At 43.7% G+C, this 12,362-nt stretch overlaps 3 protein-coding genes across 8 annotated transcripts in view; 2 read left to right on the top strand and 1 right to left on the bottom strand.

The window, feature by feature from the left end:
- LOC119179276 (cytosolic endo-beta-N-acetylglucosaminidase) overlaps positions 1-810 on the top strand; it is a 22,912-nt gene extending 22,102 nt beyond the window's left edge. For all 3 annotated transcript variants that reach the window (XM_075868987.1, XM_075868986.1, XM_037430343.2), the window contains one exon: positions 426-810. In XM_075868987.1, coding sequence (XP_075725102.1) covers positions 426-684 — 259 coding nt within the window. In that variant the 3' untranslated portion in view covers positions 685-810. The remainder of the gene's footprint in view (positions 1-425) is intronic.
- Positions 1-12,362, bottom strand: part of LOC142767405 (uncharacterized) — a 24,597-nt gene extending 12,235 nt beyond the window's left edge. The window contains exons 1-3 of one of the 4 annotated variants that reach the window (XR_012884857.1): positions 12,182-12,362; positions 8,343-8,441; positions 2,705-7,810 (exon numbers count right to left, since the gene is read on the bottom strand). Coding sequence is in view for 2 of the 4 variants with exons in the window: in XM_075868991.1 (XP_075725106.1) it covers positions 7,473-7,634; positions 8,360-8,441; positions 12,182-12,240 (303 nt within the window). In the remaining 2 variants the exon portion in view is untranslated. Of the gene's footprint in view, positions 1-2,704; positions 8,442-12,181 lie in introns of those variants that run through there. The other 3 variants (XM_075868992.1, XM_075868991.1, XR_012884856.1) reach the window with 3 other exon arrangements.
- Positions 4,183-12,362, top strand: part of LOC119179745 (cytosolic endo-beta-N-acetylglucosaminidase) — a 43,490-nt gene continuing 35,310 nt past the window's right edge. The window contains exon 1 of the mRNA XM_075868990.1: positions 4,183-4,292. The gene's annotated coding sequence lies outside the window, so the exon portion shown is untranslated. The remainder of the gene's footprint in view (positions 4,293-12,362) is intronic.

The following is a 12,362-nucleotide window of genomic DNA, read 5'->3' as shown; positions in this document are numbered from 1 at the left end:
TTGTTCTAAGAGACAAAGTCTTACAGCATGCCTGAGAAAAGTTTATTGAACCAGTGTGGCCAAAATACACGAAAAGATTTCGAAATTCGTGATGTTGCAATGACAAACACATACTCAGATTGTAGCGCGAAATTCAACCACAAAAGCCCGACTACCATTTTGTCTTTTAATAATTAACTTTTCATGGCAAAATGAATGATAACAGAGTTCTGACAGATTAATTTACCTGCCTAAATTGATGCAATTTTTCACTTGAATGCCCTTGAAGAACTAAAGGTGCATTAATTGCGAATTCGCAATGAATCGAATGAAAGCAGTATCAAATGTGAATTAACAGAACCAAATGTGGAAACCCGTGAGAGTGTTAGCTTAATGGACTACAACTTCTATGAACTCCCTCTCCTGTCTCGACTTGTCGCTTTCAGGAGGTACAACATCGAGGACCTGAGGGCCGCCGCAGACTGCGCCATTCTGGAAGAAATAGGCATTTCGTTTGTCTCGACACAAGCAAACGTTTGCCTGCTGGGCGAACTTGTGGTGGAAAGACCACGAAGCGGCACTCAAGAAGCAGCCGCCGGCAAGGACGGGATTTCCTCCGACAACTCTGGTCCCGACAGTGCGATATCTAGCGACGAACTTGAATTAGAAGACACTCAGCAAACTGGAGACATCACGTCGCAATAGAAGCTGCATTATAATTATGTCGATCTATTTCGAAGGAGTAATAACTGTTGTAATATACTGTATATATGCCAGGTAATTTATAAAAATAAAAAAGTTGGAAAAAGCACTAAGCAATTAAAAAGAAAACGGCTGTTTGAGCTTCTCTAACGTGAAACCTGGGAAGAGGCAAAGCATGCAGTGTGCGCCGGCGTCTCCCACAGCAAAATGCCGACTCTTTACTTGTCACCAGTCCTCTAATGCACCATCACTCAGCGGATATGTTCCTAGAAGTGGTGTTTCAAACAGATGACTTTCTGTAGAGACGCATGTTTGTCTTAGTTTTAGGTAGGAAATTTCAGCGCCTTGGTGAATTTCGTCAGAGATTCTAAGTAGTATTGACGAACTTTTCATCTTATAATATGCTTAGTATGGACTGTTAGCACGTAGTGAAATCTACCAAACTTTTGCGGTGCATAGCAGTTTATGGTGGAACGTGACGACGACATGACACTCCGAGATAGCTTAAGGTGCGTTGCCCCTATAATAAACACTTCACTACTTGCCCAGCCCGATGACAAGAAGTTGAGCAGGACAGTTGCTCGCAGGAAAATGGAAGTTTTATTCAGTTAATACCCAAGAAAAGAATGTCGCCTTTTTCCCACAGCCCTCCCACAGAGAATAAGTAAAGTACTCCAGCGCTTACTCATTCTCGTGACGTCAAGCATTTCTGGAGCGTTTCGGATGGATGACTATGCCATACAAACCAATGCCTGTGTTACTGGATTTAGGTCGTGAATAAAGAAAAGGAATTCTGAGGGTCCACTTCTGTTTGACAAAACCTTAATAAAAGGTAGTAGAAAATGAAAGAAGGAAGTACACTCACACCTCAATATCATGAATCCGGATATAACGATATGTCAATTATAACAAAGCAAAAGAAGAATAGCCTTGCACTAGATATAGTGTTAGGAATGTGCTACATACTGAATTTTAGGATATAAACAAACATATTTTAGTGTAAGATGTAACTTCATTATAATGAGGTTCGAGTGTATAGGGGACCTTAATTGTATTATTTTAAGTGTAATGCAGTCCAGTTGAACCCCTTTACAAGAGGCATACTCAGTGCAGCAAGTCTTTTATAAGCATATAAGTGGGGCACCTCGTACATATTTTCTTATTAGCCCATATTTTATTGTAGGCATACTGGTCTCGCTTACACCCATTTGTCTCTCAAATCAGTGTCTCTTATAAAGGGGTTCGACCGTAATTGTAATATAGATGTGAAGTAAAGTGGATGTAAAGACAACTAGTTGTCGGCAGGTACGGAACTTGCAACCTGTGGATTACGTGCCCGATGCGCTTGCCAATTCAGCTACGGTGGTGCTCGTCCACCTGTCAGCTTTATTGGTAATCGTGTGTGCATAAACCTAGAAGTGTTAGTTGGCATAGCTCGTGGCCACGACAGAAACTGCGGAACGCTCTTCTTTTGCCAGCTGGCGTAACGTAGCGCGTGATCCTCTTTAACGAGTGCACAGTTGACCAATAAGCCCTTGCGTGCTATTTGAAGGCGTCAAGTCTGCTGGGACGAGATCCAATGAATGAAGGAAGGCAATTCTGAGGCTTCATTATCACTGGTTTTTCGTAATGGTATACAGTCGGAAGCTTTAATTTTTCCAAAGAATCTGACATGGCTACGCAGCCAAACGTATAAATTTAAGCAGCAACAAAAAACATATTTAACACTAAATATGTGTTAAATATGTCTCAACACATGACACTCTCAACATGCGTTGTGTGTTTAACTCTTATTATGTGTTACATTAGCCAAGAAAAAGCACTTGCAGTTCAAGCTGAAACCGGCTAGCGCAAGTGTCTTTCACAGGTGCCGTGGTTCTGTTGGAGAGCTGACATTTATATCTTTTAGGGTGTTACAGCATAAAAAAAGTGGGAGACAGAATGTGGAGAGTCTCTTGAGCAGATGTCGGCACAGGAGACATAAGTGTTGGCCACAGTATGAAGATAATGCATCTCAAGCAGCTCGAATCAATCTTATATTTCTCACTTAATACTACGCTCATTCTGGTACGCTTTCACGAGGTCTCATTTTATGCATGGAATGACTGTTAGTAGGCGACTCTGCACATCTTCCAGGTGCGCTGTGACCGACCGGCAGTTCGCTGGTGGGTCACAGGCTCTTCACAGCATCTTACACCAGAAGAGTAGTATTCTGGTTATTTAAGACCTCTTGCCACATGAATCGTACCTTTGTGTTCAAGCGTGATGGAGCTATGACACCATCACGCATATACATGCTTGTAACATCACAGTTGCATAGGAGAAGCACAGGCCTAGACTCACCAGAGACCCACACCGCAGTGAACGTGTTAAAGAACACTGATAAAGTGTTTTAAAATAGTGAAAGTGTTTGTTAGGCCTTGTGTTGTGCTTGTATATTTGTTTTAAAATACAGCACAAGAGTAGCACGTAACATTGGATCACTGTAGGAGAGGCTTCATAATTAGAAATAAAATGAACAGATAATGCACATGTGGCAGTTACAGATGAATAAAATACAAACGTTATGGAAAGGTGCGCCAGTTGTCACTCGACAGCTTGCTGATTCAAGAAGGACGCATTAACCGCAGAAGAACTGATCAAAAGTTCTGGCGTACGTCCTATGGCATCTTCCGACTGAGGCGCACTGGCACCATGACGGTGGAAAGGAAGTTACGTCAAACACCACCAGAGTTTCGCACCGCGCTACAGCCAGAGGAACGGGCGAACAACAAAACTCAAATCCGCGACAGCAGCGCCATCTGTGAGAGATGCTCTTCAGCAGACGACAATTTCCAGCATCCTGTTTGTTTGAAGTTTATTAAAAATATATACATTGTTTTGCATGACGCATGAACAATCCGGAGGTCCCAAAGTAAGAACTGTCAGGGGGACCTCTTAACAAAAAGTAAAAAGAAGATTAGTTCTTTAGTAAGCAAACAGTGACGAAATAGCAGTAAACTGTAGAAAAAAAAAATTGCGTGAAAAAAAGGGCAAAATAAGCCATAGTGACAATTTGCTTGAAACAAATGCAAACAAAAAATATATTCAAGTCAAAAATCATTTAACAATAGTATTCTCACACGTTTGCAAATTGAGTATATTGAGCATGATTTCAAATCAACAGGTAGCATGTTCCAGAGTGTTATGCATAAAAATTTTGCCATCATTAGATCATAGTTGGTACATACTTTAGGTAAAAGTAGATTACAGTTAGCTAAATACCTCGTGTTGTATTTAAAAACTGATGATGATGATGAGTCGTTTTTAATGGTGCAAGGGCCAACTGATGGCCAAAGAGTGCCATTTCAATAGACTAGACACATGAAGAATGATATGATGCGTGGCTGTAAAGGGGCCTTAGAATTCCTCGTGCTAACGCGGGTTAAAACATGGAAGTAATAAAATCTTGACAGTGGCGTGAGATATGCGCACTGAAAGTGGGTGGCAAAATGTCATGATAATAAAACCATGATGGATGTGTAGTCACCGCAGCCACGACCACGGTACAGAGGTCGTGCTACGAATGACCTCGAAATATGGGGTGAAAGCTATGAACATCTTTTAAAAAGGTGAAAAGTGTTAAAAAGAGCGATTCCTACCGATGAGCATCCCAGGGTGTAGTGGGAGCTGCTGTTGGTAGGGCAGTAAAAAATGCTTTTTTCTAAGAGCATCTAGCTCATTGCACTAAACGAGAATGTGGAGAACCGTAAGTAGTTCTCCACATCTCTCACAATATGGTGGATTGCTGGTAGATAGAAGAAATGAATGTGTAGTGTGTGTGTCCTATACTAAGCCTTGTTAGTGTTACTTCTGTGTGTCGCGATTTTGATAGTGGTGGCCAATAACCTAGTTGCGGCTTAATAGCATTGAGTTTATTATCTGTGTGTTTATCCCACGTGCTCTGCCAATACCCCCTGAGCTTTCATTTTAGAAAAGGTTTTAAGTCAAGTGCAGGGATTGGTATTGATGCATTGGAAGTAGTGTCGTTGGCCGAAGCAGCCAGCTTGTCGGCCAAAACGTTCCCTTGTATCCCACGGTGCCCTGGAACCCAGCAGACAACGACATGCTGTTTTGATGTGTACAGTGTGCACAGAAGTGAGTAAAGTGACACTAGCACGATGTTCTTGTGTTTTTTAGGAGTTTTCAGGGCTTTGACCATGCTTAGGGAATCTATGTATATTACCGCCTTTTGTAATTTTACCGGTTTGATGTGTTTTATGACCGCCAGTATTGCGTAAGCTTCTCCTGTGAAAATGCTTGCATCAGGATGAAGAACGCCAGGACGAAGAAAAGGATTGACCTACCGCTGCACATGACACAGAAGAGTTGGACTTTGACGCATCGGTAAAGAACTCAGGGCATGTGTATTTATGTTGTAGTTCTAGGAAGTATGTATGTGTGCAAGTGGTGCGTGCTTTGCGACTTCAACAAAAGAGACATCACAGTCCATAAGCTGCCACTGCCACGGTGGCAGATATGTTGCTGGAGCCATCAAACTGTGTTCAAGAAGAGTCACACTTGTTTCTTCGGCCAGGCACCTTACACGGAGTGCGTAGCGCTGCCTAAACGAAGGACGGTTCTCGAACTAGTGAGAACAAGACAAATCATTAATTGTGAAATGGGAAGGGTGTTTCTTGTCTGCCTTTGCCTTCAAAAAGCACAAAACGGACAGGAAACATCTTTGTTGGTGGAGCGACCATTCATTCGAATTCACGTACAGGCTCTCCACAAGGCTAGTTCGGATGCACCCGTAGAGAGGCAGATGCCTAGATGGTGGACAGGGTCGAGAATCTTCAAGGCTGATGGTGTTGCCGAATGATAGATTATAGCACCGTAATCTAGGCGTGTGCGTACGAGGCTTTTATATAAATTCATCAGATATTTCGTGTCACTACCCCATGTAGTGTGTGACAACACTTTCAAAATGTTCATTGTTTTTAAGCTCCTGTCCTTTAAATACTTGATGTGTGAGATGAAGGTTAGTTTAGTGTCTAACATGAGACCAAAAAACTTGTGCTCGGTCTTCACTGAAAGAGGACATTGACCTCCATGGTCAATGTCGGGGTCAGGATGGAGGCCCCTTTTTATGATGAACAAGACACAAGTGCTCTTTTGCGCGTTGAGTGTAAAACCATTCTCATCTGCCCATTAAGATACCTTGTTCAACCCGAGTTGAATCTGACGTTGGCACACTGAGATGCTGCACGATTTGAAACCAATCTGTACATCATCGACATATATGCAAAAAAAAATATTACGTGGGAGAGACAAGTGCAAGGAGTTCATTTTAACTATGAAAAGTGTGCAGCTCAATACACCTCCTTGTGGCACTCCTGTTTCTTGAACAAATATTCGAGATAAGACAGTGCCAACACGGACACGGAATGTTCGGTTGGACAAGTAGCTTTTGATGATTGACAGCATTCTACCCCGCACACCTAAATGTGACAGGTCTCGCAATATGCCTAAACGCCATGTAGTGTCATATGCCTTTTTCATATCGAGGAACACAGAAAGAAAAAATTGCTTATGAACAAAAGCATCGCGAATTTGTGCCTCGACACGGACAAGGTGGTCTGTGGTGGACCGAGCCTCTCGAAACCCACACTGCTATGGGTCAAGTAGGCCATTAATTTCAAGGAAGTGCATCAGGCGCCTGTTAATCATTTTTTCAAAGACCTCGCAAAGGCAGCTGGTTAATGCTATTGGCCTGTAGCTGGAAACTGAGGCTGGGTCCTTGCCTTGTTTTAGAATTGGGATAACGATAGCTTCCTTCCAGGCCGAGGGTAGCTCGCCGGAAGACCATATCGCATTATACAGGGAGAGGAGAGCTTTTTGGGTTTCAGTGTGCAGGTGTTTTAACATTTCATATGCCACACGGTCCGGACCTGGGGTAGATTTATTGCAGCAGGTAAGCGAGGCTTGTAGTTCAGCGAAACAGAAAGGTTCATTGTATGCCTCATGCGTTGTGGGTTTGAGCTCTAATCTCTGTTTTTCTATTGTGGTTTTGTATCTTTGGAACGCTTCATTATAGTGTGATGAGTTGGAGACCTGTTCGAAGTGCGCTCCGAGAGTGTTTGCCTGGTCTTCCAAACTCGACCCTTGTGTGTGTTCACTAGAGGAACTACATGTGCTTTTCGTCCTGCCACCTTACCAACCATGTTCCAGACTCTTGACTCATCTGTGTACGAGTTAATGCCCGATAAAAATTTGAGCCAACTTTCCCTTCTCGCCTGTCGGCGCATCCTCCTTGCTTGCGACTTGACGTTCTTAATGTTTACAAGATTCTCGGCTGTGGGTGAGTCTCTAAGCAACTTCCATGCCTTATTTTGTTTTTTTCGAGCATCACGGCACTAATTATTCCAGCATAGGACTCGTTTGCTTGACGGTCCACATGTTTGGGGAATACATTTCGTTGCTGCATCAACCAAGAAAGCTGTAAAGTTGCACACAGCATCCTCTATGCTCTATGTCAGTCCAAAGTAACAGTATTTAAAAACTGTAAATGTACATTTCATTGTTAACGACATAATACATAATTATTAGAATTTTGTGGCTAAAAAGTTTATGCAGAGGTGAAATGTTCAGGTTGCGTAAAAGGGGGACTGATGGTGATGAAAATGTGTTGAAAGTAATGAGTCTCTTGTACTGGGAATAAGAGAGTCAACAACGAAAAACCAAACAATAAAAGACGCAAGACACTACTTGTCCAGTGGGTGGGCGTCTGTTCTCCAGGCGGTTATGCTGCATCAGTTCTGTACCAACTCGACAAGGGTTACGGCAATTTTCGCATCGCCTTCGGTGTACAGTGAAGTCCTGGCAGCAACAGTAGCCTTGTGCGAGTACGGTCGAATGATGTAAGCCGATGCATGTTTTCCTTCCCGTCCCGCCGTGTTCTGCGGCAGCACCAGCTGTAAATTATGGTCTCCAATGATGGAACGTCACCGCGTCGTCTGCCATCGCGTGCGGAACGGCGGGATTGAACCACGCTCTACCGTCGACCTCCGCGGTGCCGTGCACTCGTGTCGTGGCCGGCCCAGCCGAACATGCAACACCGCATGCGTGGTGCCCAGACGAACGTACGGCACTGCACGAGTGCACAAAAAACGCCATAAGTGCCGCCAGCCGAAGATGCCACTAATTGCCTTTTCTGTGCATAGCCCTCTGTACCCAAGTGGCTTATACGACTGAGCTTGAGATACTCGCGAAAATTCCTCCGTGCCATTGCTTATCAGCCATGCCCACTGATAGAGACAATCTGTGCAGCCGCCGCTCCGCATTCACCCGCCATGGCAGCAGAGTACAAGCAACAAACAGCCCGCACTACTAACGAAGGCGCCACAGCTGGCTTTACATGCTAGTTCTGGCGCTGGAGTGTGTAAATTCTTGCATGATCAGTGACAGGCTCTACCTTACTTTGTCAACACCAAAGAAGGAGCTAGCACCAGCCAAAAAAGCTACGCTAAGCCGCTAAGAGTCAACCAGCTTCGCTCTTTGGTAAGTTTCACACGGTTAGTGTAAACTTTTTCTTTCTTTTTCTTTAGCAAAGATTACTCTTACATTCAGCACCATGGTTAAGATTTTTATTGTCACAAATCAAACAATTAAAAAACATGTACCACCAAATGATACGCACACCACACGGCCGCAGACCACACGTGCATCGGGCAGCTCCATAAAGCTGCATTGAAGCCCTGTGTCCGGTCAAGACATTGCACCTGCAAGCACAAGATGATTCAAAAGTGAGATCTGAAAGTGTCGTAAATTCCTCCACAAAGAAAGTTGAAAGCCTGCATTAGACACACCTGGAGTCGCAAAGCTTGACCGCTTTACAAGTGAAAAATGACATTGCCGGGGGTTAACAAACTGCTGCGCTTGCCAGAAAAAGAGCTTCGACACATCACAGTGTTTTACAGAGGCTTTCGTAGTCGACCCAAATATCACTTGAAGGGACACCAAAGGCAAACATTAAGTTAACATAGATTTCAAGAAACTGCTGTGCTTGCCAAAAAGAGAGCTTATACACATCACAGTGTTTTACAAAGGCTTTCGTAGACGACCCGAATGTCACTTGAAGGGACACCATAGGCAAACATTATGTTATATAGATTGAAATAATAAGCTTGTGCAATAACCAATTTATGAGAGCACAGCATCTGTGAGCGAGAAGACGGCAAAACTAAATAATTTAAACGACACCCCCTGTCATGTTCTGTGGGTACTTCATTGATGTCATATGATACAGTTTGGTCAGTCAATTACTGCTGTGGCTTACACATGAAAAATGACATACATGAATTTTGGAAATAAACAAACATGCAGTAAGCCAGAGTTATTTTGACATAACACCACCGTGGAGCTCTCGAACAGCTACCAATTCACAGAAATCTGCAGCTGACGCAGTGACTTCAAGCTCTCTTTATAGTGCAGGCAATTTAAATAGCACTGGCAATTCAAATTGAACCGCAATGCCAGAGACTTTCAGTGGCCGTTTCCGACGCAAAAATTGATTTATTGGTGCACAGAAAGCTCTCATACAGTCCAATGCAGGTTGAATATCAATGTGACTGATCTTAATATTTTTATTTAGCGTCCGCTTAACCAAAGTGGACCTGATCTGCAGAAAAAATCTTAAAATCATTGAGCAGGAGCTTGTGCATCGTGATGGGAACTGTGTGACAGCAGTCTTGTGTACACATACACGTATCAACCAATAGTTAAAAACAACTTTAGAGGGAAGAAGCATTTTCTACTCAAAGGTGGATGAATATAAGCGTGCACTAATGGGTGCCACTCCAAAGTCGATACCAACATTTTTCTCTTTTTTTTTTCTTTTGATGTTTAACATCCCAAACCCAAGATAGAATTGTGAGAGATGCCGTAATAGAGGGCTCCGGAAATTTTGAGCACCAGGGGTTTTTTAACGTGCACATGAATCTAAGCACACGGGCCTCAAGCATATTTGACCTCCATTGAAAATGCGACCGCCGCGGCCGGGCCCACGACGTGCGGTCAGCCGCCGAGTGCCTTAGCCGCTAGACCACTGTGGCAGGTGGTAACAACCTAAGGATAAACATAAGCTCTGCCACCAGAATCTGTGGAAGACAGTCAAGTCAAATGCTTTTCGTTCTAACAGTAAGCTCATTTTGAGTGGACCTTAGTTGTAATTGACAATAGACTGATGCCACAAGCCATACGGCTGGTTTCTTGACCATCCAGCACACAAGCGAACCGAACGAAGGCAATTGGTGGTCTTACTTCAGTGATCTGTGGAGGGCCTCCACTTTCTTCTGACCTTGTATTTGACTACGAGTATACATGCCTACAAGTTGCGCAGAGAAATCCAATTATTTGACCTTTGCTTCATACTTGACACAGCTCCTTGTACGGGCAATTTTAGTGTTAACAATTCTGAGATTGTCGAACAGTGCCGTGGACGGTAGAATAAGTATAATTGCAATCCAATTCTTAATGCTTCATGCAATGTTAGGCAAAGCCACCAACGAGGGCGAGAGGAACAAAATGTAATCAAAATATCTGAAGTTTACAGTCCCGAAACTACAATACGAATATGAGAGACGCCTAGTGGAGGCCCCTGAAATTTCGAACACCTGGGGAGTAGAATGTAGTCGAATAAAGTTGTATACTATGCAGCGTGCTAGGAATAGAACAACATTCTCATGGTGTATTCGCTTGAACATTTGCGAGCTCTCTGAAAAGTGCCTGCGCCTTCGGTTGGTAGAATTCGAGCCCTCAGACTACCATCAGTTGGTTCTTTCAGAGCGTCAGCCTCTGACTCAGAGCGCTCCCGACCGCTCTGACTTTGAAGTGAGAACGTGGCGCGATCTGACCGGGAGGATGGATCAAGTGCCATAATCCAGCAACTCATGTGGCTGCCAGTAGGTGAACAGCGTTAACAGCGTGAGCACACATTTTGAAAGGGGACATTTTTGGACACATAACACTTTCGTAAACGTGCGTTGTTAGTGACACTTTTGAGCGTGTGTGACAAGTTCAGATCTATGAAGCTTTAAATGCGCCATGTCAAAATAGGGACGGCTAGCGAAAATAGAGAAACATAAATGCTGTAGATCGTTACAGCCACATGATTTGCCCTGAAGATATCAGCTCGGACGATGACAATTGCCAGATTTACGTGCTGAGCTCAGAAAGCTGTCACTTCGTCCAGACATGTCAGAGATATCCACTTTGTTAAGGCTAATCAGTGCCACTTGTCAATGCGGTGCAAGAATGTTTACCCGGCAGCTTCCTGCGCTTGCTGCATGGTGGGGCTACAGGCGCGCTGCCTCTCGAGCTCTGATTGCGATTTGCCTTGGCATTTGGCCACTTCGGTCAGAGGACGGGAGTGGCTAACCGAATATGCCATGAAAAAATATAAATGATTTGTCGCAAACGTGCACACAATTTACTAGGTACTTTTGTATGGGCCAATTTCACTGTTCTCGTTTCAACATAGCCAAGCAGTCACTGTAGCAGCGACAGCATGATAAAGTTGATGCAATCGAATTTTCAAAGCTTTTCACTAGGTCACCAAGAAAAAAAAAACTGTTCCCCCATGCAATGTGTTGAGCACAGAACGAAAATTTTCGAAGGAAAGATGTAGGCAGACATTTACACACTGGCTGTTTACTTTGATGACCAATGCACCTGAAGCTGCCGAGAGATTTCATCATTTTCTGTTGGTCCAGAGTTGACGCTCCGTGCAACAAGGTGCAGCACAGTGCACAATTGCATGATATGGTCACTGGACCGTATCTATTACAAAGTAAAAAAATATTTTCAAACACCACCAGCATATCAAGCGATTCACACACATCTCGTTCAGCCTAACTCGGAGGTCGGATATCAGGAACAAAACAGTTCAAAGACAGCGTTCTGCTCATAAACCCAGAAATATGTTTTTCAACGCGTATTTACAGTGAAAGATCTTGCATGCAGAAAGCTGCTCTCTGCATCTTAAAAGCGATAGACTGAATTCCACAGAATCTTTGAATAGTTAGCAAACGCTGCTGTGATGCACTGCATGTTTAAGCCTACGGTTTCTTCGCTCTCTTTACTACGTACACTTTCACGCTGAAATGTACGCTAAGTTAAGACACTGAAGAGGGACAGACAAGTGCTTAATGCAATCGCTTAGCAACGCAAAAGTAGCCCATAGGGTTTATGCCCGCAGCATTTTTGAGTACCCACCGCTTTCTTCCGACAACGCTGCCGTAGCTCTGTGCTGGCAAATAACCTTCATAACGAAGAAAGTAACGCACACTGAATGTATTATAAATGGCTCAGAATCGCGGAAGAGTTCTGAGAAGCACAGATATAAGTTCAACACGTACAGCTACCCAAGAAAACACAATTCAGTTTTTCGAGCACGTTGCACGAAATTCGGCTTACCACCACCGCCACTTAGTTGCATCATGCGCCCGGCTAGAGTACTTACCTAAAGCTGCATACGTTCCTGGCAAAATTTCTCAGGTGCTCTCTGTATAATGAATTCATCACTGTCTACGATGAAACACAGCACCTTAAATAGCGGGTTTTCTTTGTCAGCTTTGGCTTGGATCGTTTCGATCTGATACGGCCTTCGACTGAGCCACTGAACGGGCGTATCATCCAGTTTC

Source organism: Rhipicephalus microplus, chromosome 7 (genome assembly GCF_043290135.1).
Source record: "Rhipicephalus microplus isolate Deutch F79 chromosome 7, USDA_Rmic, whole genome shotgun sequence".
NCBI lineage: Eukaryota > Metazoa > Arthropoda > Arachnida > Ixodida > Ixodidae > Rhipicephalus > Rhipicephalus microplus.
This window is presented reverse-complemented; position numbering and strand designations above follow the sequence as displayed.